This window comes from Furipterus horrens, unplaced genomic scaffold, assembly GCF_987537825.1.
Source record: "Furipterus horrens unplaced genomic scaffold, mFurHor1.1.pri manual_scaffold_2, whole genome shotgun sequence".
NCBI lineage: Eukaryota > Metazoa > Chordata > Mammalia > Chiroptera > Furipteridae > Furipterus > Furipterus horrens.
The window spans coordinates 184366875-184392976 of NW_028327172.1; the positions used below are offsets into that span (position 1 = coordinate 184366875).

Sequence of the window (26102 nt, forward strand, 5' to 3'; positions counted from 1 at the left end):
GCCCATGGTGTTAGCATTTATCCATCCAGCATTCACCTGGAGCAGTCACCTGCTTCTCGTTATGTAACATTCCTATCACTAGCCAGGGACGCAGCTGCATTCCTGCACAGCTTCACGTCCTCAGATCAGATAACCAAGCTTACCTCTCCTTACATCCCTGGCCTGCCAGTCATCTCCTCTCTGGTCTCACCCACTCCATTCCTGGGACTGTAAGTGTACAAGGAACTGGGGTGGATGAAGCTGGTGGACGTGCGAGCAGCTTGGAAGGGTCCTTGGTATGGCTTGTCCCACCCTTTGCTACCAATCTGACTGGTCTGACTGGCTAATGTGGAAGACCAGAAGTAGTAGCAGTTAACACTGATGAGTTAGTTCTGCTGAAATGTTCTTCAGCAGCCCCCATCTTGCACTGAGAGTTAACAGGATCAGATGAGTCTTTGCTGTAAACTGTAGTCCTAGGTGTAGGGTACTTTTAGTGCTTTTGGAAGGCTGACTCTCCCTGTGGAAGAATTGTTCATCCTCACCCTATTGATGCCAGGCTTGGTCATGTGACTTGCTTTAGTCAATAACATGTGAGCAGACAGGTGCATTTCTGGGCAGAAGCTTGAAGAGCCAGCACAGGGTTCTCTGTGTTCTTTCTCCCCTGCCCCTGTGTTTGTCAGCTTAGGTCTCTGGTAACTTCTGTGAGCGAACAAAGCGCATCACTGACCCGGATGGATATGCACATGAGTGAAAACAAAACGTTGTTTTAAACTACTGAGAGTGTTCAGGTTGTTTGATATTGCAGAATAACTTGGCCTAGCCTGACCGATAGAAAGTTAAACCCTGGAAGTCTAGGACATTGCTGGAAATTAGGGCTCAGTTGTGAAACGTAATGCTACTATCAATAACCAAGATTGAAACACTTAGGAAAAAATCCTTGGTTTCAGGTTAAAGAGAAGAGAAAGTTGCCTTTTTACTCATTGTTGTATCTTTTATTTTCCTCAGTATCTTGTGGTTTGGTATATACATATTCCAGTGTGTAGAAAATGCAATGCAGTGTTTATTTTTACCTTTTCTTTATCTTCAGTGCACACGTTTGGTTTCATATTAGTGGTAGGGCACATCACCTTTAAAAAAATTCACTTTATACATTTACACTCCATTATCTTTTTATGCAGCATTACGCAATTTGTTGAAAAATATTATCTATGAAATAGAATAGCTTGTTCAAAGTACAGTTAGTAGTATCACCACAGTTTATATAATAAAATACACGCAATTGAAAATTTAATAAATAAGTCTACTGAAAAGGTTTATTTTTTAAAATTAAGGATTCCTGAAACTATCATTCATTTAGTTTTTAAGTGAAAATAAGAATGCTTTAAAAATATTAATGCCACTAAAATTTAGTTCATGAAATAACTTTTTAAAACAAATCTGATTTTGTAAGTCAGAAGTGTGTTGGATTTAAAAAAAATTAATTATCATGTGACTTGACCAGGGAAAAATAGAATGAATGACTTTTCAAGGTTGCTTCATATATATGTGGGTATATAGTCTTCATATGTATATGTATTTTGTCTATGTATGTGTGTAGAGTGAGAAAGATTCATTATTTTTTACTTTGCTTTTAGGATTTTTACTCTATTCTTGCACAGAGAGTACAAAAGCAATATCAAGAAACATGCAGCTTTCTAAGGTATGCATTTCCTGTACATAATTTTTGCAGTTTTAGAGAAAAGTCATTGATATTTGATATTTTAAATTTTAAATTCAGGGTAATCTTCTATAAATGTCTACTATGGTGAAAGCCAGCAGGGTGTGCTGAAAAGTACATGGGCCTTGAAGAAATACAGACCTGGATCTGAATCCTAGTGTTATCACTTATTAGTTAAGTGTTAGGCGAGTTAATATACCTCTTCTAGCCTCCACTTTTTCTTCTATAAAACGGACATAATAGTACATTCCTCCATGTTGTAGATGAAATATGACAGATTTTTCAATCTTTGTTTTTATAAGGACACCTCAAAGAGTGCCTGAGACTTAATACATATTCAATAATATTTGTTGAGCAAATGAATGATTGAATGATTAGCACAGATGAACATAGTAAAACAGTGATATAAAGCCTATGAGTTGGCATCTACTTCTGGATCCCTTATTCTCTACTACTGCTCTTTCTAGTCCAGAAATACAACCAAATCAGGCAGTGCAGTCATCTAGTAGAAACCAGTAGCACGTTGTGTGTGTGTTTGCATATGTACATGTGTGTGCCCCTTAGGAGACTGTTCATTTTATGATTTCATAACAAATGCCTCAGGCAAATACAAATGCAGAAGCAAATACAGCTTCATGCTTTTAAGTTACATATGATTCATGTATTTACCACAACTGATATCAGACCAGTTATATATTACATTACCTAAGAATAAGTGCATGAATAAAACTGGGCTGGAAAACAAGAAGCGGAAACATTTTTTAAAAACAAGGGTAATACTCACTAAGAAGCTGAGAGCTGTATAGCTTAAAAGCAGCTCAATTGATTTTTTATTTTGTTTACTTTGGGTTTTGTATAGCAGTATTCTGAGAGCTCATTTATGTCTCCTGATCTGTTGGCTTCACCATACCTCAGGTTTTCTGTTAATATACTATATTTTAAAACAGTGAAGGCTCAGGAGATTGAGAGCTGAGAACTGTGAAGAAAGTCTTTCTAGGCTACGTGGTCTCCTGTCTTTGCTTTGCTCTGCAAAGTGGCTTTATTCCTCCTGCTTTCTGAGGACTGGCTTCCTTTGCTCTCTTGGGCATGATTCATCCAAGTTCCCCACAGATGGTGCCCTTGGCTGACAAGACTTCTAATCCAGCATCCATACCTTACTGCTGCGGGCTTTCTATGTCCCTCTTCAAAATTCATGTGAGAAAAAAAATCTGATTAGGCCAGCCCAGCCTTCAGTCAGGTGTCCATTTACCAGCTGTAGCCAGAAGGTACAACAAACATGGATTTAGGGCTTACAGAAGGGGGAGGGGAAGGAGTGAGGCCATTGCTGAATGTCTAGCACCTGAGGGCATTTCTCAGTCTTCTTTCAAACATGTAGTTAAAGGGATTCCATTTAAAAAACATCATAGTAACTGAAAGTATTATAAGTTATTATTCTTTAAAACCAGATTTATTTAGTCAGATACCTCACCTCCCAGAAAACAAAGATAAAATCTAGAGGTATAGAGTGTTATGAAGCCCAGTCTCCTAGTAGGGATTATAAATTGATGACTTCTCAGAGTTCTAAAGCAAATTCTGAGAAAAAGCTATAGCTAGTGCTTACATGATAAGTAATGCCTTGAAGTTTCATGGGAAGCCAAAACCTTGAAATTATTTAACAACAAAGGAAGAATTATTTCAGAGACTAAGTTGAAACATTATGAAAGACTAGCAAATCTATAAAAAATAAACACCAGATGTGTTTACTAGAGTAGAGAAGGACTGTAGGTCAGGGAAAAGGGGTTTAAAGTAATTTGACTAAGATAAAAAATCCAACATTCAAACTTATAATTTAAAGAAAGGAGATGCTGTAATCATTTTAGTTTCAAGAGGCATTCTGCAAATGATAAAGCGGTACAGTGGAGTTCCTTTGTTACTGGCAAATTCATATGTTGGAGACCTAACCTCCCAACGTGGCTGAATCTAGAGATGGGGCCCTTTAGGAAGTAATTAAAATTGAATGAGGCCATAAGGGTGGGGCCCTGATCTGATAAGGTTAGCGTCCTTATAAGAAAAGACACCAGAGAGGTCCCTTGTACATCCTATCAATGCTCCTGTGTTTAGGAAAGGCCATGTGAGGACATAGTGAGAAGGTGGCCATCTGCAAGCCAGGAGGAGAGCTTGCACCAGGAACCAGATCAGGCAGCACCTTGATTTTGTAGACCTTTAGTCTCCAGAACTGTGAGGAAATAAATTTCTGTTGTTTACGTGACCTAATCTTTGGTATTTTGCTATGGCAGACAATGACATCCTTCAAATCCTTTTTGTCATGAAATTTGTTATCCAGGTAATATTGTTGTGTTCTCTATAAGCTTTTCCCAGACCGAAACAAAAAACCTGCACTGTTTCTCAGGGAACTGTGGTTAATGAAGCTAATGTATCTTCTTTAAAATGTGCAAATGGTGTCAACCTCTTTCCTTGGTCGGAGGTAAAGTGCCTCTGCTTGCCCCAGTAGGGTGTATGGATGAGGAGACTTTATTGCAGTATATGATGGCCCCAATTTGACTTAAAATGTTTAACTTAAATATATTTTAAAAGTTACATATTAATTTATCTGTTTGGAAATGCAATGCAAATCTCAATCCCATAAACCCTACAGCTGCTTTTCTCAGTTCTGATAAACTGTTTCTTATTGGAGCTCAGATATGAGCCTTGGATTATTTTAAGGAACATGGGCAGTCACAGGGATAAAAGGCCACTTCCAGGACATCTCAACAATCCATGATCCTGTCCTATGACTGTGTCAAGGAACAGGGGGTATATAAGGTAGGCTTGCTGATCAAGAGTGGTAGAGGTCCTTAGACATGGTGATTTGATCAGAGACTGGAGTAGATTTTAGCCATAGACTCTTCACTTACATATTATCACCCAGTGAACAAAGTCCAAATTCCCACAACTTTTAATCAGAGGCCCATGGGCCACTTCTGGCCTGCAGGCTTTTTTCTTTTTTGAAAATTTACTAACATTTAACACTTAAAGATCTCATAAAAATCAAGCTTTTTGGATTTTATTTAAAAAAAAAACTGAAGAGCTGGCTGTGTTAGAATAACGTATACCCCCTGGGACAGGCTTCAAGGTCCCCAGTCTCCACCACTCCCTAATGTCCATTACCTGTCCTATTCCACTCATTCATATTACTTGTGGGTCATTTGAGACCAGGCACCTTCAAGAAGTGCTCTAAACCAACCTTCTTTTTTTCTCAAAAGCCTTTGGAGAGCTGTATCAGAACAACAGGCACAAATACTGAAAATCGGTCAACTTGAGTCTTTTATTCACAAATAAAATATGAGGGAGGGGTTCTGTTAGAATGATTGTTAATGGGTAACGTGTAGAATAAACAAACAAAAGCTCCAACTTGGGGAAACACAAACTCATCCCTGGGCAATAAGATACACTCTCTGGAAGAAAACTGAAATTTGCAACTTAAAAAGTAGTATTTGCCTTTCTGCTTGATATTGAGAAACGTTCTAGATTCTATTAAATGAGGCGTGAGTAAGCATGCTCCTTAGCACTCTGAGGACTCAGCGACACTGGTCCTTAGTGGCGTGGGCGCTCTTAAGGTGTAAACAAAGGCAGGAGAGGAGTGACTGGACAGGAAATGAAAAGGAAGGGGGAGAATTAAGGAGAACTAAAGGAGAAAGAAAGAAAAGAGAAGGGATGAGCATCATAGGGTTCCATTACCAGGTCTTTTAAAACCAACGTTAAGATTCACTTTTGTCATGGACTGTTATTATTAATTAATCCACCAGATGGTGCTCTGAAATACCAAATAAACCTCATTCCTTAATTTAAAAAATGACATTACCTGAACTGTCCAGTACTGACAGTTATCAAAACTGGGAACGATACATGCCTGACTACTGTTTATTTGAAAATATGTATTATATAATGATATAAAATATTTTTATTAGGAGGAAAATTCAAGACATTTAAATTTTATTCTTTTCAGTTTTCTTAAAATTATCTTTATACTTTATATAAAGTATACAGTACATTAAAAAAACCAGGAGAATCACAATGAATATTTATTCCAAAAAAATCTGTATGTTACATATCTCTCTCCTAGTTTCTCAGAGCGGAAACCGGCCCCTTTCAGAGTCACCTGTCCCCATCATGGGATGCTGAGAAAAGTTCATTGAAGGAGTCAGCTTTTCTGCATTCAGCCTGGGCTCACCAAGCACACCCTGGCTCCATGTGCCACATTTTAGTCTCTGCTTTTTGTACACCTCCATCCTCTGCGGACCCCTCAGAAGCTGAGGCCTGGCTTGTTCCCCTAGCACCCTATTTTTCTCTTGGCTGCCTCCAAACGCCATTCCAAACCAGGTCTGACTCTATTCTCAATCCCATAGGCACTGGAACTGAATTTAGACTCTTGAAAAAAAGTCTCTACTTTGTGGCACAATATACATGAAAGGGGAAAAATAAGTGACATGAGGAGAAATATGCGTTTGGCATTTAATAATCATAATTATGACAAATGATAGTGTGAATATAGCAACATTGTATTTTTGTAGTTAACCTGTTCCAAGTTCAAATTCTGCTACCCCACATGTTACCTGTATGATGATGGCAAAACAAGATCACCTCTTTGAACCTGTTTTTCTCTCCTGTGTAATGGGGATAATACGTACCTTGCACGGTTGTTTTGGAGATTAAGGAAGATTACGAATTTAAAGCAGCTAGCTTAGTAGGCTGCCCATCAATTTCAGTGCCCTTTCCTCCTCTTCCTTACCTTACCCCTGGGCTCCAGCTCAAAATGTGTCCTTCAGTGCCAGTAACAGGGACACTGCTGTGCTCCCCTAAGCCTTACTTCTGCCATGGCAATCTGCTCCCAAACTTTCCTTATACTGACCACTGCCTGGGGGTCCATGATCTTGCTGCTTCTACTTCCTTGCTGCCTTATGCTCTGTGCTCTGGAGCAACCACCTGATGACGTGGTTTGTGCCTCTCTGCGGACGGGTACCTGCCTGCTTTATGCAATGGCTACTATCCCTAACAGCATGCACTCTGGGTACATCCTCCACTCCACTTGCCCCGGTAGGATCCCGGGACATTCCTGCTGCTGAGTTAATCTGCTAATTAATTGCCCTGCTAGGAAGGTCTCCTTTAAATCGCTGGGCGTGATGATTTAGGAAAAGGGCTGTCCAGCTGCTCTGTGCAGAGCATGTGTTTGCCCCTTGGGTGTTTGCAGAAAGTTTGTGATTTTCAAGTTGGCCCTGAGAGATGGTCTCTACTGATGGACAGCTGGCCTCTGCTATTACAGCCTGAGCATCTGCAAAGCTGCCTCTGGCGGTGTTGCACCATCTTAAAACTTGTGTCCTTTCAAGGCAGGAGGGCCGCTCTGGGAGCAGCATTGCCAAGATGGTAACAGGAAGTCAGAAAGGTGAGGTGGTCAATAGAAGGTGGTAAAGAGCCCTGGCCGGGTGGTTCATTTGGTTGGCGCGTCATCCTGTCCACCGAAAGGTTGTGGGTTTGATTCCTGGTCAGGGTTCATATGTAGAGTGTGGATTCTATCCTTGCTCAGGGCGCATATAGGAGGCAACCAATCGATGTTTCTCTCTCACATTGATGTTTCTCTCTCTCTCTTTTCCTCTCTCTCTAAAATCCTCGGGTGAGGATTGAAAAAAGAAAACAGTAAATAGCTTAGAAGTCCTGTGTCTTCAGAGCAGGCGGTTCAGGCACAAGGAGTGAGTTACAGGAGCCTGTAGAACTAGAAAGATGCCCAGTAGGAGATATGTTACTATTACTATAGTGGTTTAGCAGGACATTCCCGTTTACATATGTTTAAAAACCAATACAATAGTTTCTGGGTATAGATTTTTACTACATAGGGGTGGGCAAAAGTAGGTTTACAGTTGTGAATATGCGAAACACAAAGTTAATAAAGCTATTATAATATTATAATTATAACCTGCATGTCTTTTTCCATATGAACAACTGTAAACCTAATTTTACCCATGCCTGTATGTCTGGAAACTGTTTTATGCTAAAATGAGTCCTTTGTAAAGTCTGTTTATCTGGATTATTTTTTATTCTCCAAACTTGAATAACCCACAAATGCTTTTTTTGTGCTATGGAGAGTTCAAAATGTAGCCTTATCAGAGTTTACATTAAATGCTTAAAATTCAAGCATTTAAAATTCTGAGGGAAGTAATAAACATTGCTTAATAGAAGTACTAATGTGCCACTTTATTAATGGTAGAAATGGTTGTGAACATCTGCTACTTTTCATAGATAGTGTTCCTAATCAAAGATGCAGAAATATTGTAGTAGTTGGCATTTGATCAAGTTCTTAATGAAAATTTTACCTCCAAAACTTCAGCCTATTTTCCAAATACAGCAACAACTATTTGAGCAATAAACCAAAATGCTGTAGTTCCTGATGTCATAGTTTTAGGGAAGCCAAACTAAGGTGTTTCAACTTGCCAAAGCCATTTCTTTTTAATCTCCTCTAAGAAGTAGCTCCATTAACAGCTCTTCAGTTTATTCCAAATTGCACATGCAAGCATTCTCTCTCTTTTATAATTCTGGGTGCATTTTTTCTCTGCATACTGTATGTGGAAAAAATTGGATCAGTTTTGATGCTAAGGTGTTGTGGGTTTTATTTTAGAGTTTGCTTAATGAGAACTTTGAAAATCAATGTAAAGGATGGATCTTATGGGCAAGCTCCACAAGTCAATTTCAAAGTGGTACACACTGTATGACAATATAATAGCCTCCAAATGACAACGTTACAGTAAAAGAGAACAGATCAGTAGTGGCACAGGCTAGTGTAGGGGATGTAACACCAGGGAGCTTCTTTGTAGTGATGGAACACGTCTCTAACCTGATTGAAGTGTTTGTTCTTGAATCTACACATGTGGCAAAACTTCACAGAACAGTACACCAGAAAAGAAAAGAAAAGAAAAGAAAAAAAGAAGAATATAGTTTATGTGAAAATCTGAATAAGGTCTGTACACGAGTTAATGATATTGAACATCAGTGTCCTAGTTTTGACAATGTGCTAAGGCAATGTAACATTATTATTGGGAGAAGCTCGGTTAAAGGTCCATGAGAACTCTGTACTACTTATACACTTCCTTGTGAACCTTCAATTATTTCAAAAAATTATTTTTAAATCAATGGAAAGACCTTATTAGATATATGAAGTGTCTTTTTTTTTTTTTTAATGCCAGAATGTAAGTTCTCTGAGTACTTGTATAAGGCAGTGACGATAAATGCTTTAGGAAAAAAGGGTCTTTTATAGTAATCTGTAGGAATTTTACAATAGTATTTCCTAAATAATGTTTCCTGTTCGTGTTAGTTTCTTCTCTGCCCCTTGTTCGTTGGTTTCTGCCAGTTTCCTTTGCTCCTTTATAATACCTGACAGCTTTCTGCTTCTCTCTGTCTTTCCTATTGTCTTCTATTCCTTGTGTATAATATAACCTCCTTATTATTTCCATGAAACTCAAAACCAGGTCAGTCATTTCCATTTATAGTTATTGCCTGTATGCACTTCTATGTATTTCTGGACACAGGATGGGGTATTGGAAGAAATATAATGAGCAAAGGGAGGTGAGACAGAGAACAGAATTTGTATTTATATTTTACTGAGGGTATGAGCTTCAAAATTTAAACTTCTAGATTTTTCCTTTGGTTGGCAAAAGTACTTACAGTTGCCCCAAGTCCCTAGATAGCTCACTTTTATAAGTGTTCTTCAGGAGACACCTGGGAAGGGACTGGAATAAATAAGAAATAGAATGGCAATATTTTCTGTAATATTGATCTTGGTCAAAATCAGTTCATGCTCAAAATTGCTACTTTTCTCATTTCAATGCAAGACCTCTTGGTACTTCATGGGTCAAAGTAGATTTTCCCAGAGTTTTTTTTGGGTTGATGCTTACCTAATATTGAGGTCAATATGATACCAAATCTCAAGACAATAATCTCTAGTTGATATTTATTCTATCCTTAAAAGAAAAAAAAAAGTTGTGGGTGCAAAAGAAGATTTCTGAATGATATTCAGGAGTGATTCCACATTGCTTGATTATATAAATAAACTTTAGACATTATTGGAAATGCCTTGCTAAATTCAATTTCCTTTATAATTCTAGTCACTCTAAACTCTTCTGCAAAGCCTGTGGAAGTTTTGGGGCCAAGGGAAGGCCAGAATAAAAATTCTAATTGCAGCTCTATGTAGTGTCTGTGTGGAACAGAGAAAATGACTTTTTAAAATTAAGTATTACACAATAAATAATTACCAAGTGGACACTGGTATTTACTGGCATGTAATACAGTTTGAGGTTGTGAGTAGTAGTGGTAGAAGATGAATCATGAAATTAACACTTATGAGACATTAATCAGGCCCTTTTGTGATCAATCAGTGCCTGTGTGTCTTCTCTACCTTCCATTGAATTTTAGATAAAACAATTGTCCTGATTTTAGTGAGCCTTATAAAAATGAATGCAAAATATCTCTGGATGGGGTTCTTACTGATTTAGGACTCGATAGCATCATCATTCCTTTCTCAGTGTCTCACCAGATGTTTTAGAGATACCTTAAATGATCCTAAATATCCCAAATGATGATTTGGGAATCCAAAGCACGTAGACTATTTGAAGGCACGATTTTGTGTATTTTATGCCATATCCCTGGAGCTTAAACAGTGTCTGACAGAAGTGCTCAATAGCTTTTTGTTGAGTTGAATTGGCAATTTGATGTTGGGAAAAGAACTTTGTCTCTGGAGTCAGAACTACCTTGGTTAGGAGTCTGGCTCTGTCACTGGGTGGTCTAGGACAAGTTACATCACTTTCCAGTTTTCTCATGTGTGAGGAGCTGTCTGAACTAAGATAGCTTGCATGAAAACATAAGCATGGAGCTTGGGCAGTACTGGGTGCTTAGTGATTCACTGTTCCTTATTAACTCACATTTCTCCCATCCTTTTTCTGTTAGAGCTTTGTATTTTTCAATATGCAGTTGATTCAAAAGGAAACATTTTCAGAGAAAGTGATCATGATTTCTATGAGGAGAATCTAGGAGCAGAATTCCTGGGCAGAGGAGCTAACTCCTTCCTTTATTTATTAGCTTTCCTGACTGTAAGTCAACCAGTCACTTCCACGTAGGATCTCTACCAACATAAACATGGAAGACACCATCCTCTAGATTTCTACCAACCTTCATTATTTCCTTCGACTTCACATTCATTATTTTCAGGGAGGCAGGAAAGTTTCGGTTCAATTGTGTTTTTGTTTATTCCAATTTATTTTCCACTTGTTAAGTAGATTGGTGTATGGACCTCTTCAATATCTCAAATGACCCAAGGAGCTAAAACTGAAGAACTTTTTTCTTCTTTGACATTTTATGGTTGATATATTAAATTCCTCTGAGAGGTGATTTCTAAGCATTCTAGTCTTTGCGGTTGATTAGGAGTTCTCACTAGCATTCAGTTGTTGTGTTATACCTTAAATCCCTCATTTATTTTATTAATATTGTAATCAGTTATTGATCACTTACTTTGTATCTGTATTTTCTAGTGCTGTGAAGGATACGTAAAGAGTATGAAAGAAAGTTGGGGGTATAGGCTCTATTCTCAGCGAGAAAATAAATATAAATATAGATTAAATTAAAAATGTATTATATGTATAAAATGTATTTTATATATAAAATGGCTTGCATAAGTAAAGATATGAAATAAGAGGTTATTATGATTACTAGGTTTCTTGTTAAACTGCAGAGATAAATCTTGCATATATTAGAAAACTAGGAAAAATTATTTGGGAATATTTGCAATGCCTGGCAGTACAGTAATTTATATGTACATATATATTAATCCTCACCCAAGGATATGTTTATTGATCATGTAAGAGAGAAACATCAACTGATTTATGCTCATATGTGCCCTGACAAAGGATTGAACCTGCAACCTAGGCATGTGCCCTGACCGGGAATTGAACTTGCAAACTTTTAGTGTATGGGATGACACTCCAACTAACTGAGCCGCCTGGCCAGGGCAACATATATTTTTTTAAGTGCAAGAAATATTATAAATAGGCTGCTAACATCAAAGGCTGTCCAGCAAAGAGGAAGTTAGCAACAAGGGCCAGAAGAAATGAATGGGTATAAGGAGCTGGGGCCCTCCAGGAGGGCACAAAGATGAAAATCTCCATATCCTTGGAGGATGGAAAAGTCCATTCCAATATGGGCCTGCAATACTTTCCAAGGAAACTGACCCGAGGGAATTCGGATGTGGGGGTAGGAATCTGAGCTAGGAGTGGTTCTCTGTGATGTGTGTGACAGAATCATAGGTTGAGACATGTCCTTCTGAGTTGAAGGTGTCATGTTTAGGGTGACCTTGGCTATATATAAGGCATGCTGGGAACATGGAAGAAAGAAGGGTAGGATTGAGGCTGGCTGGAGTTGGAACTAGAGGAAATTAATTGGGAAAAGGAGTTAACTCTTCCGCCTCAAGAAATGTGCTAGAAGTCTAAACCACCAGGTCTAAGAAGGCACAGAAAACTTTAACTCAGTATTTCCCTGAATGCCTAAGAGTCCTAGGGATCATCTAGGACATTTGTTAAAATCATGTAGTCACCTCTATCCCAGATGTCCTGAACCAGAACCTCTAGGAGAAGGGCTTGAGATTCTGTATTTTTAACAAGTGTATCTGATGACTTGTTACAACTAAATAAGTTTTAAAAACACTGCTTTAGTCTAACCCTGTCTGGTTCCAGAATTCAAGGTCTCTTACACAAGAGGTTTGCAGGGCAAGGCTAGGACGCAGCGCTTTTGGATGCAGAGGGGTTGTGTTAATAGTGTATTGGGATCCCTTCACCCTCTTAAGCTCCTCAGGATCAGTATAATGACATGCCTGATCTCCCTGAGGGAGAGGAGACTCTCAGAGGACTTGAGTGGTGCTATTAAGCACAGGAGACCCTTCCCACAAGGGGTCTTCATCCCCTGCAGCCTTGGAGAGTGCCCAGAGGAGGACAGTACTCTCAGGTGAGGCTAGAGCAGGCAGACGGAAGTGTGCCTGAGATGTAAGGAAATGATGACTAGGCCAAGAGCAGGGACTGTAAGACTGGGAGGTAATGTATTTTGACTTTAATCATTCCTATAGACTGAATGCTTGTGTCCCCCCCACCCCCAATTCATATGTTGAAACTTAATCCCCAATGTGATGGTGTTGAGAGTTGGGAAGTGATTAGATCGTGAAGGTGCAGCCCTCATCATGGAATTGGTGCCTTTATAAGGGGCTGATGAAGTCAGAGTTTTCTCCTTCCACTGTGTGAGGACACACTGAAAATACAGCCTTTGTGAACCAAGACACCCAAATGCTGGTACCTCAATCTTGGACTTTTGCAGCCTCGAGAATTTTAAAAAATTTTGTTGTTTATAAACCAACCAATCTATGATATCTGTTATAGTAGCCTGAATGGACTAAGAAAATCATAGAATGAATAATAGAAATTACAACTTTTGGGGTTCCTTTGGATATATTCCCAGAAGTGAGATTGCTGGATCAAAAGGCAGATCCATTTTTAAGTTTTGAGGCATTTCCATACTACTTTCCCCAGTAGCTGCACTAATGCACCCCGGTGTTCATTACAATTACCAAGATATAGAAGCACCCCAGATGTCCATCAGTAGATGAGTGGATAAAACAACTGTGGGACATTTATACAATGGAATACTACTTGGCCGTAAAAAAGAAGAAACTTTTACCCTTGGTGACAGTATGGATGGACCTTGAAAATGTGCTAAATGAAATAAGCCAGTCAGATAAAGACAAATATCATATAATTTCACTTATATGTGGAATTTAATGAACAAACTGAACTAGCAAGCAAAATAGAGACAGACTCATACATAGAGAGCAGGCTGACAGCTAAGGGAAGGGGAGTGTAGAGGGTGGAGGGATTGAGCAAAAAGGAAAAGGACTCATGGACACGGGCAACAGTGTGGTGATTGCTGAGGGGTGGGATGTGTAAGGGGACTAAATGGTAATGGAAAAAATACATTAAGAGTATGAAGAAAAAGAAAACTAAATAAGTTAAAAAAAAAGAAATCACAGCTGCTTTTAAAAATTCAAATAATAGCTTGGAGTACCCTTCTACATGCTGATATGTTTGTTTTCCTCTCTCAACAGGAGTCTCCCATTATTCTTTTCATGGCCAAAAGAAAAGATAGGCTTTCTGGTTCACTCTTCTTTACGCCGATACTACAGGTTATATTGTTATATTTTGTATCCTAAGCTTCTCTTTTAGAATTAGTAAATCAATATTTGAGTAAAACTTATTAAGTGATTTAGAAGACTAAACTCTCTTGATCTTCAAGAGTCCTCTCTGCCAGTCATGCTCCTACCTGTTGCTTATAATCATGCCGGTATCACCTCTTTCATGAAACCTCACCTGGCTCATTTATCCATATATGACTTCACCATCCTTTGAAACTTCATAGCCTAATGGTTTATAAACTCTTTATGGCACTCATTTATTCCTTCTACTCTTCAACAACATTTAATTTACCTTCATGTAGAATTTATTTATAACCCTTTTTTGTTCCATGAAGGGAATAGAAGAAAATATAAAAGAAATGAGAAGATAGTGATGAGAGGAAAATAAGTACAGGACTGCAGGATGAAGCCAGCTGTCACAAACATGTGTTGGGTACTTGCTGTGGCCCATGTGCTAGCCAGTCCCTGCTCGTCTGCTGTGCAGAAGTGAGTCGGGACACAGCTGTGGCTTATAGACCCCTGCAAACACAGGAAGCAGCTTCAAACCATCATTGGCGATTTGATATTAATCATTTTGCCCCTACCTACCAATCTTCTTCCTAATTCACCCACTTCTTACTATTGTTTGTTGCTGGAAATTGGGCTACAGCATATTACAATTATGCTAATACTAAAGGACTGTCTACCTCCGTTGATATCTTGGTGTCTCTTCCTCTAGCCTCATCAAGGTTTAGAGCTTCCATGCCAAAACAGTAAGACCATTCACATAATTATGCTGGGGAGACAGGGAATCCCTTAAATTGTTCCAGGGAATTTCCATGTCCCTTGTGTGCACTTAATATATACTATCTAGTAAAATGAATCTCTGGCAGTTTTCAATCAAGTTACAGCTGCCTCTGTAAAAGAAACCTCATTTATATGTTGTTTTCTCTAAATTGGCTAAATGGCAGCAAATAAGATAAGGAAATGATCATCATTTTCTAAATGTTGTAAAAGCAAATGACGGCACCAACACAGTCATTATGGCTCCAGGCAAAGTACAGATGGAATGTTATGACTGTACTAATATGTAAAAGTGTACATTATTGTCATGACAATGTAAAAAAGCCACAGATTTTCCTCAAATCACTACCAATTGCTATATTTTAACCAAAATAATTGTAGAGGAAATTTCCTTCTAAGCCATTTTTGAAGCAAAGCATTTGCATTAGGAACATATTTTAAAATTTTTAAAAATTTACTCTGAATTATATCTATTTATAAAGAACAAGAAAAACTATACAGTAATTGAAATATAATTTTATTGTAATTGACCTTATAAATAGTATTTTTATTATAACAACTGTCATATCAGGTAATAACTAGCAACTAGAATTTTTTCTCATAGGCCTTATTTCTTCAAAAATGCTGAATTTTTTGCTGCTTTTCAAAACTCAACTAAATTGCTAATTTAAGATCATGGATCTAAGTGCTCCTACATGAATTAGAGTTTTACTCTCAGGTAGCTCCGAGAAATGTTAATTTCATGAGTCTTATTTTTTATTTTTCCATTATATAATAAAGCCAGTTACTTTAACCTAGAAAGAGGATGTTAGACCCTGCTCCCCAAAAGAGCCATTTATGTATATCAGAAGCTTTGCCGCCATCATTTCTGGGCTTTTTACGGTGGGAGGGGAAAGGTGCATCTGCTACAACATGGGGCAGAAGGGCAGGAAGGGCCAGTGTGGACAGCCTGGGATCCAGGAAGCAGGCAGGGTCTAACCTGGGAGGTCATTAGGTGATGCCAATGGGGGTGACATTAAAAGGCAAAGGGAACTAAGTCAGGACCCTAAGAGCAACAGCTCGGGGTCCAAATAAATTTGCCAAGGCAACTTTCTTGTGTAGGACAAATATTTAGTAAATCCCTGACTGCGTTTCTCAAGGTTTTCTGATCACGTTTCATTTAGAAATATATTTTAAATCATGGCCTAATACACACTCACTCACAGCCCTCGTTGTGGCAGAGTTTCAGAAAGATCCTGGCTATGGGTGAGACACTTGGATATCTTCAGTTCTCTTAGGTTCTATTCTATTTGTGTAAAGATGCTGGCAGGAGACTTACAAAACTGACTTCATGATCTGCTAGTTGATAGGAGTCCATAGCTTAAAATATACTGTTTGGGAGACTGGGGAGATGGGATGAAGAAACTAGGGAAAAAAAAAAAAAAGACTGGACACGTGGCTTCTGATGTTAAGGAAATTGAAAGCTCTCTAGGAAGTTAGACCATAACACGTGAAACAACAAAATGACATTTACAGGAGGGTAAATCAAAACAAGCAAATTAACAGGCAAGTCAATATTAATACAAGTTACTTATAGAAGTGTCAGCTTGAGATGTGAATAGTTAAGCTCAGTGATTACAGGTTTCCTGGAAAAAATAAGTGTAAAGCCAGCTTTGGAGTGACGAGGATTGATGGAGGGTTGGGCAATGCGAATAGCATTAGAGGGTGTGGTGTTACAGTGACCTCTGACGGGGTGTGGCTCTTGGTTAGCAGGGACAGTGTGTGCAGCATGGAAGGATGATGAAATTAACTTCAGAGAGGGGAGGTTGATGGGAGCTTGCAATACTTTAGCCTCAAGGACATTAGGAGAAAACTTTCTTTGCCTGTAGAAATGGCACAATGCAATGGTGTTTAAGGATTATTTGTGCAACCTTATTGAGAGAGGATGCATTGCCAGAAGACCTCATGGAGACAAAGGAGGTTGTTGCTGTGTCCTAGAGAGTGCGAAAAATGCGATCTAATGTCACAGAAGTGAAAATATAAACTGGGAAGGATCCAGAAGACGTGAGGATGCATTGGCTCCTGTAACTCAGTTTTGTGTTGTATCTTTCTGGTATAAGAGTTTAATGCGGGGTGTGACCTGCAAAGTGATTAAAGGGACTGGTGTCGACAGTGTCTCCTGTTGCTCTCCCAAGGCACCATTTTCCTCCAGTTTGACCCTGATTTACCAGTATTCATCATTACTGGGTTAAACCATAAAGATCAAGTTCCTTCAAAAGATTTTTCACCTGGTAGGATGGGACTGTAACCTTTTATTAGCCTCCCTCTGATCTCTGAAGAGCTATGTGTGCATTTAGGAAATCTGCCAGCTCTTTGCAAGATTGGACCTAGACCCTCCAATGTAATGAAGTGAAAGAGATTTTTCATGTGGGCGGAGGTGGCTGGACCTCAGATCCCTGCCTCCTCTTTCTTAAGATTAATCTTTCCCTTGGCGATCTCACTAATTGCCCTTGCTCCTTTTTCTGCTGGGGTCGCCCTTCTTTACCTCTGCTGCCTGGGAGGGTCTAGGCCTCAGCTCATTAAGGGAGCTTGAATGCAGATTTAGCTGTCAGAACCCATTACCATCAAGCATGCTGTACTTCAGAACCAACAAGCAGGTGCATAAACGGCAGCTGGCATGGAGTGCTCAGCCCCCTCTTGGCACTCATGCCCATACTGCCCCCGCTGTTCACTGATTAAAGTGCTTGTGTATCGATCTCCCTCCCTTACTAGCTGATAAGGCCCCTTATTCATCTTGATAGTTCCTTACTAAGAGCACACAGTAACTTGCACTGCTGTTTATAAATAAATAGAACATGAGAATATAAAGCACTCTTGTCATTCCAGGTGTCTCTACAAGGCTGATGTTAAAGTGTGTATCTTTTATTTAGGAGAAGAACTCTAAATTCAGTTATGAGAAATTAGTTTGTTTATCAAATTAGCAGGAATTTGCTATTTGGCCTTGGACTATCTCTGAGGCTGTGCATGGTGACTATCAAAGGGGAGACCTTAGGAAGATGCCAGGAGGCCTCAAAGACACCCAGTGAGAGGAAATTCTGTATATTAACAGAAGCAGAGCCCTGAAGTCAAGCTTCACTAACTTAATAACCTTAGCTCAATTTTTCTGCCTACGTCACTGCACATTTACTAAATGCTATCTCCTTCCACTTTTGTTTATGGCGCACTTCCTCAGTATCGCCAAAGAGAGCACAAATAGAACATACTGTTGCTTTTCAAGGCTAGACACTATGGGCTGATCTCCCTCCTCAAATCTACAACATTGGAGCATTGGTGCTCAAGAATTATACACTTGTGCCTGGAAAAATACATAAAACTCCATACAGTGAGGGACTGTCTCTGTTTTGCTCTTTTGTCTTTAGCCTAGTGCGTTTTTGTATGAATAAGAATCTTCCCGGTCTCTGAATTCCATTCCTTCCCCTACCCTTTCTTTCAGGGCTGGAACAACCATTATCTCTGACAACTTAAACTCCCACTTTCTTGTATTCATCATATCTGTAAGTACACAATGAAACATTAACTTTTCCAGTTAAAATTATGGCAAGGAGCTACAACCAACGATTATATCCTCTATATGACTCATATTGTGATCATTCTCAGAGCTAGAGCTAGGGGGCTCGTTGAACCTGACCACAGATTGCCCAGTAACATTAGATGGTTCAGTAGTATCGACCTGTGGTTGAATTTGTAAGTTAAATATTCTTTATATGTCAATATAGAAGATGACGTGTTTAAGAACTCCAAGTTTCTTTCTTACTCAGTTATTCACAGTCTTTTTTCAGGGTCGCTGTCAAATAATTGCTCAGATGAGCTATGAGGAAATATCTGTGCATTCCTGTGTATTGAAGACCAGTTCTTCCACCCTGAACTATTTCCACACTGTTCTTCCACCAAGAGGAACTTTTGATGCAACTGGAAGAAGTTTGGAAAGTAAGAATATTTCTGTCTGATACTGTTGTACAAACACTGGAATTTATTTCTGAGTTGCAATCTACCAATTCTGGGCCCACGTCTTCCACATTATATTTATTTTTGTTAATTACATGAAATATTTTCAACATACCATAAAAAAGAAGGAAAAATTAAAATGTGCAGTTTCTTTTTTATTAAATATTCTTCTACAATACCATTTTCAAGAAGTGCCTAGTGTTATACTAATGAATGGCTTATAAGGTGAGTGAGTTAAAATAGACTTTACAACAAAATATCTGTTCTTCTTTAAGCATCCACAGTTTCTCTCAAGACTTCATTCTCAGCTGCTAGGAAAAAAATGCTAGACACAAAGAAACCCCCACTCCAGGTAAGAGAAATGCTTTAAATTTCATGTGCCACTGAAGCTCTGAATCTTAGGTTCTTTTCTCTCTAAAATATCAAAGGTCTTTTTCCAGGGGCTGCAGAGAAAAAACAGGAAGATCTCTGTTGTCTTGGCACTAACCAAGGGAGTACCTGGAATTCCTGTGTTCATTTTTTTAAGTCTCAGATGGTACCTAAATGTCAAACTGATGACTTATTCTTTCAAGAAGTTTCCAGAATGAGAAATCCACTCTTTCTCTATGACATAGGATAGTCTAGCAAGCTAGACACGATAAAAAGCAAGATTTTGTGGGCTCTTCCTTGATTATACTTAATAATGCTCTTGATTGTACTTGATTTATAAGTCTACATTCACGGTCATTTGTTAAGAGCTAGTCTTTTCTGAAATTGGGACGCAAGCATAAGACCCAATCTTGTGAGGAAGAGACCTTTTAATCTCCACTGGCAAAGTAAATTATTTGTTAATGCTTTTGAAGAGTGCAAATTATTTGTGAATAACCTTTGTGAGTGTTTTTAAAAATGGAATTTATTATTATACACATCTACGGCCTACATGGCCTGCCTTCTCCTTGCAGAGCATCACACTTCTTTCGTCTTGAGGCCCCATTCCTAGAACTTGGGGTTGCTTCCATATTTGCAAGTCCTTAGTAACAAATTACCAAAAAGAAATGTTTGACAACTATAGACAGATTATTGTATTTCATATCTATGTTGATAATCATCAGCTTGGTGCCATTCCTTAATGTCCCACAAAAACACATTTCTTTCAGAAGAGGATCTAACCATTAATTACATCACCCTCCATTGCTGGATGTCCTATCAGCTGTTCTAAGGTTGCTGGCTCCCTGCTCAAAGACGGTGTTCTGTCCTCCTACTATCATTAGCTACTTCTTATTTCTTTCACTGGTTCAGCAAATATTTCTTGAGCATCTATTCTATGGTGTTGCTGCTCTCTGCTTATATCACATAGCTGGGGCCCAAGGCATTTCCCTGCCTTTTTAAAAGTCACAGATTTGTTTGTTTGTTTCTTTGTTTTGTTTTTAGAAAATGTGTCTTGTTTTCTTTTGTTTTGTACTGTATTTTCAGTTGAATAAACTCTTTGTGAGAAGGTTTTAGTTTAGTCTTTAATTGTTCAAATGAACCTGAAAACTCCTCAACTGTCAGCTGATCGGCACAAGCTCTATCTAGATTCCTGGAGAAGGGAGAGCTCAGAAAGACCATTCACAAATTTCTTTAAGAACTTCTGGGCAAAGTAAACTGAGGAACAAAACAGAAACAGAGGCATGGGTACATGGAAGGAGCTGCCAGAGGGGAGGGTGGTTGTTTCGATAATTGTTCCAGTGAATGTCCAGGATACCTTAGAGATTTTCCCTGGTACTTGGACTAATAGGAAAGTAAGGTAACTCAGGTTTAATTGAATATGGTATGTCTTACTTGATGGAACTAAGGAAAATTCTAAGCATTAAAAAATTTAAAATTACTTTAATGAAGACAAAGTAATTTCTTAAATTAATTAATATATCATTTATTAACTGCCATAAACCCTTGTTAATTAAATGGAATGGTAAAGTTAAATTAAAAAATGGATGATTTCCTGAAGGAGATGAAACTGTGATTTAGACATTATTCTTAATTGGTTTAATAGACACATACAGCATCGTATAATTCAGCTAGGGCTTGGAACTGCAGGATGATGAAAAACCTCATACAGGTAGAGCATTATGAGAGCAGGAAACACTGAGGATTATTTTCCAGAGAATGACTGTAATCTATTTTACTCTATTTCAGTGGTTATTAACTTTTGTTGGTTAAAAATTCAATACACATAAATCAACTAATATTTACTGAGTATCTCTTATGTGCCAGACATTTAGGCATAGGAGCTGAGGAGTTATGTGAGCAAAAATAGGTCTTTTAGAATATGGTGAAAACTAGGGACTCCTTCCAGCAGAAAAAATAAAGAGTATGCATGTCTAACTGTGGGTCTTGGTTAAAAAAAGGTTTGAAAGTCACAGTGTTCTATTAACTCTTTTCTTTTGAGAATTGTTATGAATTTGTGTCTTTTATAGACTTGGTTTATTTCAAGTAACCAAAAATGATGAGTAATTGTTATTATTCATGTTAGTAGTTACTAATTATTATAATTAATAATTATTATTTCCATTGCCATTTAAATTATGACAACCTGACTTGTGGAAAGTCTTTTAAATTAGCTCCTGTGAGATTCATCAGTACTGTTGTGTGTACCACTAGTTTGTTCTTTTTATCATTCAGAATAGAATTTCATTGTATCAATATCCCACAATTTGTTTTTCTTTGATAGACATTTTTGCTATTTCCATGTTGAGGCTATTATTAATAAAACTGCTTCAAACATTTTTGTGCCATTTTGTGGACATAAGCATTTATTTCTCTTGGATCTTTATGTTTATAGTGGAATTCTTGAGTCATAGGGCAGGCAGATGTTTGCTTAACTTTCTGAGAAATTGCCAAATAGTTTTCCAATGTGGTTGTACAATTTTACACTCCCACCAGCAACATGTAGGCATTCCTGATGCTCCATATCCTTGCCAACATTAGCTATTGTTAATCTTTCAATTTTTGCTACTCTGATGGGTATGTGATGGCATCTTATTGAAATTTTAATTTGTATTTTTCCAATGACTAAAGATCTTGAGTACCTTTTCGGCATGGTTTTTAAGTATTATATTTAGATATATCCTTTTATGAAGTGACCATTTCAGTCTTTTGCTCATTAAAAACATTATTGATTTGTCCTTTTTCTTTTCTCTTAGTCTGTGGCTTGCCTTTTTACTTAAATAACAATGTATTCTCATGAATAAATGTTTTTAAATTTGATGAGAGCTACTTTTTTTTTTTTAGGATTAATGTCTTTTTTATATCCTTCTAAGAAATTGTTGTCTATCCTAGTGTTTTGAATAGCGGACTACTCTAAACAGAGATAGAGGTGATGATATATATATATATTTAAGATTATGAGTTCACACTGATTTTTTTTTTTTTAAATTCTAGAGAGAGAGGAAGGGGGAGGGAGGGAGCAGAGAGAGAGAGAGAGAGAGAGAGAGAGAGAGAGAGAGAAAGAGAGACATTGATATGCAAAAAACATTGATCTAGGGATTGAACCTGCAACCTAGGTGTGTGCCCTGACTGGGAATCGAACCCACAACCTTTTCATTTATGGGATGATACTCCAATCAAACAAGCCACACTGGCTGGGCCACACTGATTTTTAGTTTAATTTATTCTTACTTGTTTTATGTTTATTTCTCATTTTATTATTCCCTCACTTTTTCATAGTATCAATAACTAAGTCTTTTGACTGCATTTCATAACATAAGCTTCTGTTTGGGGGTGAGGGGAAGGTCTTAAAACTTAAAAGAAAATATATGAAAACACCCCACCAGACAAATGGTATTTAAAGTCAATATCATCATCATCATCATCTTTTATAATTCCTTGCATAAGGCTAATCTAAGCAGAAATGTTTGTTAGGGACAGTCTGGATTTTGTGGGACCTGAAGCTTATATAATTTAGGGATGACTTTTTAAGAAAAAGAATTTTGCAGCCATTTCATCTGAATTGCCACATTTAAGGATGTGTCAGTTATGCCAAGATGTGATCTGATGTGTTGAGATACATCGACATGCAAGTTACTCTCAGAAGCACTCACTGTTTGTATATTGCTGTAAATTTGTACTTACAGTCATAGATATTATGAAAATTTTTGTTTTATTAGAGTCTCATAAAAAATACATGAGTTCCGGCTGGTGTGGCTCAGTTGTCTGGAGCATTGTCTCGTACATCAAAAGGTTGGTGGTTCAATTCCCAGTCAAGGCACATACCTAGGTTGTGGGTTTGATCCCTGGTTGGGGCGCATATGGGAGACCACCAATTGATGTTTCTTTCTCCTTCTCTCCCCCTGCCTCAGATTAACAAACATATTTGAAAAAGAAAAGTGAGATATGTTTATAGTTGTATGCAACATAGAGGTTATTTTTGACAAAGTAGAAATCCATTTTGATTAGGAGATAATGAGGTCAAATCTTTAACTACAGTTTTACATGTTTAATGACTGGAAGAATTCTCCATAGAGTAGCTTCTGGCTTTGTGTCCCCCATCTTCATGTCATGATGCCAGATGAGTCACAGAGTGGACATTTGAACTGTTCATGGAAGAAAGTGTTTCCTGGGAGGCTACCAGTAACCTAATTATATAGGGAAGTAACTGATAACTACAACAATATATCCTACTAAATCCAGACTAAGTATGTCTCCAGTTCAATTGCCTTTTACCTGGATCTCCAAAACACTTCTGGCCCCTCCAGTGCCACCCAAGAGGATGGAATATATGATGAAGGGAAAGTAGTAGTGGAAAGAAAAAGCTATCTTAAGCAATTGTAATTAAAATATATAATGTTAGCAAAATTTACAAAAGTATAAGTACATGAGAATATGTTCCTGGAGCCTCTTCCAGACTTTGGAAGAGGCCTGTACAAGGGAGGTGCTTTAGAGCTTGATTCATTATTTCACAGTAAATTTGCTCCTGCAGATTATTATTTACTCCATGGCATAATTCAAGTGCATAAAGTAAAAAGATTTTTAGAACAATTATAAATTTTGTAAGCATATATTTTAAAATATGAGTATTGCTATAAATTGTTGGTGAAAATGTTTAGCAATGTTACAAAGTGTACTGAATATTTCAAGTTTGACATTTTCATGGTGATGGCGTGAGTCAAAGCAGAGATTTGGGATTCTGAGGAATAAGCTCTTGAGTAGCTGAACTAGTTTAACCAGCACTTTTAAGTTGATAAGAACAATAGATCTTATTTTATATCCTAAATGTATCATAATGCTCACATGTGACTTACACTTTATTCCATTTAATTAAATAAAATTACTTATGGACCAAGATCATTGCCTGCCATCAAGAAAAAATGTTAAGTATATTAGTTGCATCCCCTTAGCTTCTAATTAAATTTAACAAAATGTCAGTTGCGTACTGTTGTCCCCAAAGTTATGCTAGATTGTGTAATTAAGAAAATATATCTTTTTCTATTTATTTAAGATATAACTATAACTCATAGTTTGAAAAAACAGTAAGGGATAGCATTTAATCCAACAAATGCAGATTTAAGTTTCAAGCTAGAACTGGCAGGAATTAAAAAAAGAAAAATATATATATATAACATTGTCTCTATCCTTTCGGAGTTTACAGCTTTGCTGCCACAATTTGAGAGTAAAACCATATGTAAATAGTGCTCTGTTGTCTTATGTCCATGGTAGGTAGGTAGGTAGCCCTTTAGGAAAGGGCAGTAATGTGACCTGGAGTGGTCAGGTGGAATATGAACTGCATCTTAATGAATGGATAAGGTTTGGATAGGCAGTGAAAAAAGAGAGCTTCCTGGAAGAGTAAATACTTTCTCATTCACAAACAGAACAAGTAGTTTTTTTAAGTATTTAGAAACTTACCATACAGACTGTGGCATTTGCTGATGCTCTGTTATGTCGGTTATAGAGTAAAGCCACTCCTTAGGAGGTATTTTTCTCAGGTCATGGCCCAAATCTCCTTTAGACATTCAGAGGACTCAGAATAAGGAAGACAGTCCTGAAAAAGAAGAACAAAGTTGGTCAAGGTTGTGCTTAAGCCTCCTTAGCCAATGAGATTTTTAACTTTTCCCGTTGAATGTGTGCATAGCTTGGAGGCAGCTGTACAATTCAGAGAGTTTACTTTGTTGTTGTTGGGCCATTTCAGCCAGGAGCTAGTAGCTTAGAGGTTCCTTCTTTGATTGCTCATCAGAGGTGTTGGGGAAACATAATTAAAAACAAAATCTTCCCCAACCCAGAAAACTTCCCCACAGAAGTTCATTGACAGGTCTGCCTTCTCCCTTCCATCTCCTTTGTTTATGTTTCAGGGGACACCAGTAGGTATCCTCAAACTAATTTAAATTCCCTAAAATGACCTGTTGTGGGTTTGGGGAGTTCAGAGAAGTTTCCAACAGGAGAGGTGACAGGCAACACTCCTGCCTGCTGGGAATTTCTGCAAGTTCACATTATGGTCACTGCATCTTCGACTTCCAGTTTGACTTGTGGATCATGGTCAACTTGTTGGAGATCATGTTCAAAGGATAAAATCACATGATATGAATTTACCATTTGATATTAAAAGGAATATTTCAATTAGAACTAATCACTTGTCAGCTGCATCTGGACATGCAAGCTACTTGTGGGACAGGTTGCTTTTATGTCACATTTGCAATGCAGTTTGTCTGGAAACCCCAAGCAACAGAATCCCACCCCCGCCATATGTCATGCTAAAATTCTTTGACCTCACCCCAGACCTGCTGAATCAGAATTTGGTGGGAAAAGCTGGTGCCCAGGAAGCTGCAAGTTTCATAAATTCTTCAGCTGCTTCTTAGAACTCAGGTTTGAAACCCCTCATGCTAATGAATTGGAAATACTTCCTTTCTAATTATCCTGCTGAAGGCATAGAGTCAAGATAGGTCAACACAACTCAGTAGGGTGAACCTAACATCATTGTGCTGAAAACAAAATGCGCTTCACCAAATCATTTGCCTTATAGTGGATAATCCGTACAGTAACTTCATTTGAATATTTTCCTCCTTCATTTCTGTTCTTGAATTTATTTTTGAGTGATTATAAAAATTCAAATGATTTGTGGTATTTCTGATTATTTTAAGCTGCTATTTAACTAAAAGTAATAGATAAAATAATTTAATCCCCCTTCTTAATGTTCTAAAAGCTTAAGTCAAATGGAAACACAGTGTATAATAATTCCTATGACTAACAAGCACACCTTCCCCACCAAAAAGACAAAAAAAGAAAAGAAGAAACCCTTCGCACTCTAAATGTTTAAAACTCTTTTATTCGATGATCACTGTTTATATATCCCTTTAATAAATCTTAATCTATAATCAATGTATTTTTAATTGTAATAAATATACATAAAACTACCATCTTAATCATTTTAAGCACACAGTTCAG

At 37.8% G+C, this 26102-nt stretch overlaps 1 protein-coding gene across 1 annotated transcript in view; it reads left to right on the top strand.

Moving 5' to 3' along the window:
* Window positions 1–1625: 1625 nt before the first annotated feature.
* The window catches only part of LOC150020116 (cyclic nucleotide-binding domain-containing protein 2-like), a 30254-nt gene continuing 5777 nt past the window's right edge, over window positions 1626–26102 (top strand). The window contains exons 1-5 of the mRNA XM_090268163.1: window positions 1626–1678; window positions 13857–13934; window positions 18199–18259; window positions 18545–18692; window positions 18986–19062. Of these exons, the coding sequence (XP_090124289.1) occupies window positions 18569–18692; window positions 18986–19062 (201 nt within the window). The 5' untranslated portion in view covers window positions 1626–1678; window positions 13857–13934; window positions 18199–18259; window positions 18545–18568. The remainder of the gene's footprint in view (window positions 1679–13856; window positions 13935–18198; window positions 18260–18544; window positions 18693–18985; window positions 19063–26102) is intronic.